Source organism: Symphodus melops (assembly GCF_947650265.1).
Source record: "Symphodus melops genome assembly, chromosome: 23".
Lineage (NCBI taxonomy): Eukaryota > Metazoa > Chordata > Actinopteri > Labriformes > Labridae > Symphodus > Symphodus melops.
In genome coordinates, this window is record NC_136713.1 from 958,944 (window position 1) to 964,966 (window position 6,023).

The 6,023-nt window shown below is 47.8% G+C and overlaps 1 protein-coding gene across 1 annotated transcript; it reads left to right on the forward strand.

Moving 5' to 3' along the window:
* Positions 1 to 1,196: 1,196 nt before the first annotated feature.
* slx9 (SLX9 ribosome biogenesis factor) lies at positions 1,197 to 5,734 on the forward strand. Its single transcript, XM_079336381.1, has 6 exons — positions 1,197 to 1,521; positions 2,806 to 2,926; positions 4,346 to 4,414; positions 5,070 to 5,253; positions 5,366 to 5,431; positions 5,534 to 5,734. Exons 1-6 carry the CDS (start codon positions 1,336 to 1,338, stop codon positions 5,658 to 5,660), a joined length of 753 nt encoding a protein of 250 aa, XP_079192507.1. The 5' UTR covers positions 1,197 to 1,335; the 3' UTR covers positions 5,661 to 5,734.
* Positions 5,735 to 6,023: the final 289 nt, after the last annotated feature.

Here is a 6,023-nt window from a genome sequence, read left to right on the forward strand (position 1 = left end):
TGTTTTGTCTTTATTTGGATGTTATTTGGTTAAAAATGTGTATTTGCCTCTTACATCTAAAAACCATGAGGTAGTAACACAAACTGTAAACATGAATGGACACCCGTGTGTTCCTGAAGGGGGCGCTGGAGTCCCATGGATGGCGGTCTCCGTGCTGGAAATGCTGTCTCATGCTAACTCTGAGTCAAGCTAATGACAGGCTGCTAACTTTGAGTCAAGCTAACGACAGGCTGAGAGCTGGAGCTGAGGCGGGTTTTAAGCCTCCTGACAAACTGTTACACGGCGCCCACCTGTCAATCAGCTCAGCTACACGCCTTATTGTGAATAACTCTGATCCTTCAACCAATCAGAACTGATGAGTCATCAAAACATTCACCCCCGTACAGTGTGTGTGGATGGAGACATGAGCTAATCACACCTGTTTGGTTTTTTGAAGCAGGCTGTAAACATGTTCATGTCTGCTGTAAAAACAGGCTTTTTGAATGGGTGTGCTTCTGCAGCCAGCCTCTAGTGGACACTAGAGGAACTGCATTATTCAACACCAAATCCTTTTTTAACTACATTTTTTCAACTTTATTGTAGTCAATACAACTTTAAAAGCTGTATGTTAATTACTTCTTGAAGCAGAACAAACAGACTGACATAACTTAGAAAAATAACAGAACTTAGTATATCATATTAAAATAAATAAAAAAGAAAAAACAAATCTGAACAACAACAAACATTTCATTAATTGTGGGTTCATTTTTGAGTAATTTAAAGCGATCTTTGGAACATTCATTTACGCTAGATGTTGCCGTTTTGGAGTTAACGGTAAAGCGGAACCTTGTTTCTTCTTCCGTTTCCAACCGGTCAATATACCCGGAACACGAGTCACGCTTGTGATGTCAACAACGTCAAGCTAGCGGCAATTATCTTAATTATTTCCGATTTCTTTCAGATAAAGCTGTTTCATCACACTAGACTGAGATTTACGGACTTGAAAAAAAAAAAAAAAAAAAAACTGAGCACGAAAAGTGAAATAAGAAATGTGTTAAATAATTATTCTCCCAAAAATTAGCCGAAATAAAAATACAAAGGGTAAAATATTTACACAGAAGAAACGTTAACATTCATGTGGGATTATTTATTAATCCCTTTCAATTTCCTTTAATAATTAAAATAAATAAATAATGCCGATTAGATGCTCTTATTATGAAAAGATAGTTTTAATTTGAAGGCAACTTTTCAGTTTCCGGTGCTAGCATCACACGCCGTGGATTCACCGGAGGAGCAGCTGCACGTTTGCCCTCAGATTAATGTGATATAAAGTTAGTGAGGTTGAATAAAAAAAAAATGGTTGGAAAGATAAAACATGTCCGTCAGAAGATCCACCACGAGGCGGTGAAGCTCGGCACGCGCACGCCGGGATCCGAGGCGCTCTCTGCGGGTTCAGAGCAGCCTCCTGCCGCCTCGTTGTTCTCCATCAAACCTCCACTTCTGGAAAACAAGAAGAGCGACACCTCGACAGGTGACACACAGGTGTGTTTTTGATCAATAAGACGTTACGTGGGATGGTTTTTAACGACAGGTGAACGCGCAGAGAGTCTGCGTCCGTTTCCTCTGTTAAAATCAGAGCTTTTGTTGTGAAGTCTCACTCCGCTTCAAAAACAAAGAACCAAATCTGACACCCAAAACACAACCCGGTCCTAAATGTTAAAGGTCGTATGGTAAATGAAATGCAAGTGAAATATCAACACTAACCCTGTAGAAGCAAATACATTTAAAAGTTAAATGTTTTCATAGTTTATAACAGGGGTGTCCAAAGTGCGGCCCGGGGGCCATTTGTGGCCCTTGAGTGGATTGTTTGTGGCCCTTGACTTCAAATCAGATGGCATATTTCGTTCTTTTTGTTCTTTTTCATGTTAGCGAGGGAGACCTATAAATGCCTGACTATTCTTTCCAAAAAATTAGAACACAACAGTTTCCCACTGCAATTAGTTATTGTGTATTTACATTATTTTTTGAAGAGGTCAAAGAGGGGCGGCAGTAGCTCAGTCTGTAGGGACTTGGGTTGGGAACCGGAGGGTCGCCAGCTCAAGTCCCGGCACGGACCAAGTCCGGAAACTGGTCTGGTAGCTGGGGAGGTGCCAGTCCATTTCCTGAGCACTGCCGAGGTGCCCCTGAGCAAGGCACCGAACCCCAAAAACTGCTCTGGAGCGCTCGCTATGGGCAGCCCCCTCACTCTGAGACCTCTCCATTAATGCATGTCACTGGAACCCTGTTTGTGCATGAGTGTGTATCTCGGCCTATGTGTGTGTTAGACAGAGTGTAAACCGAATTTCCCCTCGTGGGATTAATAAAGTATAAATTATTATTATTATTAAATACAAAAAGTTCCTTCCAATATTTAAAAAAAACTACAAAAAAAAACTCTGTGGCCCGTGAGCGATTCTAACGCGACAATTTTGGCCCGCAAGACAAAAAGTTTGGACACCACTGGTTTATAAGGTAAAGTTTTAAGACATCAGTTTGCATATACTGATGGTACATTTGCAAACTCAAAACATTATTTTGTATTATTAGAAGTGTCATTTTAGGTTGTTTCCCCCCCCCCTTTGTCTGTCTGTCTATCTATCTATCTATCTATCTATCTATCTATCTATCTATCTATCTATCTATCTATCTATCTATCTATCTATCTATCTATCTATCTATCTATCTATCTTGGGTTCGAGATAAAATTGATTGATCCATTTTATTCACAAAGAAACTATTTTTTCATGAGTGAAAAGGTTGATGATCCGATGATGTGTTTCCTGTCAGAATCCCGCACAGATCTCGTTCCCCGCTGGGATCTTCGCCGGCACTAAAATAACGCCAGAGAACCTCGTGCAGACGCTGAAGTTTGAGGAACCTCCAGATGTGCCCGTAGCTGTTCAGACAGGTAAACAAACCTCTCCCATGCAAACAGCACAGAGGGGGGGGGCTCATAGGTATCGTTTAAAACCCAGCGAGGTGTTACCTTCTGTCTCCACTAGATGGCGCATTAGATTTATAAACGTCCTCCTGCAGACTGCGGGGACAGGCTCTAATGAAGCAGCTGGATCAGAAACAAACAGAATATTCACACACAGAGCGAGGGGGGGGGGGGGTAACAACCTCTGTGTGTGTGAAAAAGAAGAAGAGGCGATGAAGATGAGGGCCTAGTTGCTAAGCGCACCATGCTGCTCGGAGCCGCGCCGCACCAGGCTGGATGTTATTTATAGACCAGGCGATGTTTAAATTTAGCTCGTGCATGAAATCAAGGTTCCTCCCCTCTCTGCAGCTGGAGGACGCCGAGGATGCAGCTCGCTCGCTCCCTCTGATGACTTCCTCTCATCTCACTCTCTCTCTTCAAGAATCATCATAATAACACGAATAACAGAGCCCATGTTCCCCTCTTCTTCATCACTCAGCTCCTCATGCACATCATCATCATCATCATCGTCGCCTCCCTGTCCTGCACGCTCTGCCGCTCGCCGCACGCATCCGGCTCATTATGATGATGATGAGGAGGAAACACGACAGCTCTGGTGCGGCAGAGACGGGTCGAAAAACGAGAGAGAGAGAGAGAGAGAGAGAGAGAGATGTGGTCTGCCTGACATGATGAGGATTAGATGGAGAGGGGGGGGGAGGGAGGGGGGGTCCTCGGGGAGCTGACCTCAGCGTAAAGAGGAGTCAGGAAGTGAGACCGTACGAACCACCGTGCGCTTTTTCTGATCCTCGTGGAAATCAAACTGTTGGTTACCGCGGCAACAAGAACAACAAAATCGGAGGCGCTGAAAATCAGGTGGGATGAAGAGAAGAGAAGAGAGGGGGGGGGGGGGGGTCGAGCAGGGAGCCTCCCTCCAGCCGTAACCACAGATCTCCCATTTCAGCCTCCAGCAGGAAGTCGATGCCCCCGGCGGGAGCCCGGCGGTGGCGGCTCAGACCCCGCCCCTCGCAGAGATGTCGTTGCCCACATGTTGTCTCCAGCAGCAGCAGATTTCTATCTCTGCGTGTTCTGCGTCTGTTTGTGATGACAGACAAAGACGACCCGGATAAAAGGCGCCTGTCGGAACACGCCGCCTGATCGGTATCAGGCTCACGCCATGTGTGGAGACTTGGAGTGTTCTGCACGGTTCTGTTGTGTTCACGCCATCATTCACCTGTGTGTGTGTGTGTGCGTGTGCGTGTGCGTGTGTGTGTGTGTGTGTGTGTGTGTGTGTGTGTGTGTGTGTGTGTGTGTGTGTGTGTGTGTGTGTGTGTGTGTGTGTGTGTGTGTGTGTGTGTGTGTGTGTGTGTGTGTGTGTGTGTGTGTGTGTGTGTGTGTGCGCTCTCACAGGTCCAGAGGAGAGGAAGCTGAAGTCAAAGAAGGAGAAGATGAAGGAGAGGAGGGAGAGATGGCTGAACAGTGAGTGTTGACCTTTGACCTTTACGCAGGAAGTTAGACAGGAGCTTTCTTCTTACGAGGAAGGGGGCGGGGCTTTTTTTTTTTAGCTTCCCATTTGTTTGACAGGAGGAAGTGGAGACTTGTCGTCCATCTTTTTATTCAATCTCAAAGACACGAGGCTGTGACAGCCGCCGGCGTTTAAATAACAAAACGGATCACGTGACAGAAAAGAAATCGCCCGTCTGTGATCCCAACTCGTCTCCCATCGTAGCGATCGGGTCTGAAACCGAACTCCGAGGTGGCGAGTCGATGGCCTCCCTGAGCGACGCCACTCGCATCCCGCTCGGAGGATAATTAGGAGCTAATGGCGCCCGCTGAAATCAGAGAGCGGCTCCGCAGCCGACACTTTGCAGGAATTAGAAGAAAATGAGACGACGATTAGATTTAACGGGAGCGCGGACGCAGAGAGGGACGATACGGACAACAGCGAGACGTTTGAGGATCTTAAATCACAGATGTAAAAGGCAGAGGAAACACTGTGTGTGTGTGTGTGTGTGTGTGTGTGTGTGGAGCTCCCGCTGTGAACTAGGACGCCAAATATTCCGCCGTCGCCGAATCAAAAAACCTGAAGATGCAGAAATGGTTTCCTCTCTCTCTCCCTCCCTCCGCCTCTCAGAGATCAGCTCCATCAAACAGGCCAAGGAGCGCCAGGCGGCCGAGGCTCGCCGTCAGGCCACGCCCGTGGTCGGAGACATGAGGCCGCTGGCCGACGCTCTCCCGGAACTCTCTCAGCTCATCGCTCCCACAGCCGCAACCGCCACGGCCCCCGCCGCTCGCCGCAAGAGCAGGAAAAACAAAGCGTGAGTGTTTGTGACCTCCCGAGGCGGGAGTCAGGTTTCAGTGTCGTGTTTGAGCGGAGATTCTGGTTGGACCGTGCTGTCGTGGTCACATGTCTGTGTCTCGTCCCCGCAGCCCCGTGAAGCGACCCGAGCCCACGGACTTCAGTCAGATGAAACAGTCACACAAACGCAAACTCCTGTGAGCGTCCGACTTCCTTCTTTTTTCTGCATGCAAACCCCGTCGACGCGCCGCAAATGTGACGCGTCGTGAACGTTTGTGCTCTTTCGCCCCCGATCGCAGAGAAGCAGAGACGAGCCGGTTCAGCGACGCGGTGAAGACGCTCTCGGCCAAAATGAACCCGCTCGCCGACATCGGGGAGCAACTGAGGAAGAGGATGAGACAGGAAGAGGAGCAGGGTCCGAGCTAACGGCGACGACTGGACTCCGTGAGAGACTCGACGGTTTCCACCGAGGTTCAAATAAAGTTATTGTATTTTTAAAACCGGAGTTCGTTTGGTTTTTATACATCTGAACATCCAGGCTGTCACTTCTGCAGCAGGGAAACAGGCTGTAACGTCTGCAGCAGGTAAACAGACTGTAACGTCTGCAGCAGGTAAACAGACTGTAACGTCTGCAGCAGGTAAACAGGCTGTAACGTCTGCAGCAGGTAAACAGGCTGTAACGTCTGCAGCAGGTAAACAGGCTGTAACGTCTGCAGCAGGTAAACAGACTGTAACGTCTGCAGCAGGTAAACAGACTGTAACGTCTGCAGCAGGTAAACAGACTGTAAC

Excerpts from the sequence above, each read along its gene's own strand:
- slx9 (XM_079336381.1), top strand. The coding sequence starts at position 1,336 with ATGGTTGGAAAGATAAAACATGTCCGTCAGAAGATCCACCACGAGGCG. Across the intron at positions 1,522-2,805 it reads CCTCGACAGGTGACACACAG|AATCCCGCACAGATCTCGTT; the intron begins GTGTGTTTTTGA and ends GTTTCCTGTCAG. Across the intron at positions 5,254-5,365 it reads AAGAGCAGGAAAAACAAAGC|CCCCGTGAAGCGACCCGAGC; the intron begins GTGAGTGTTTGT and ends TCGTCCCCGCAG.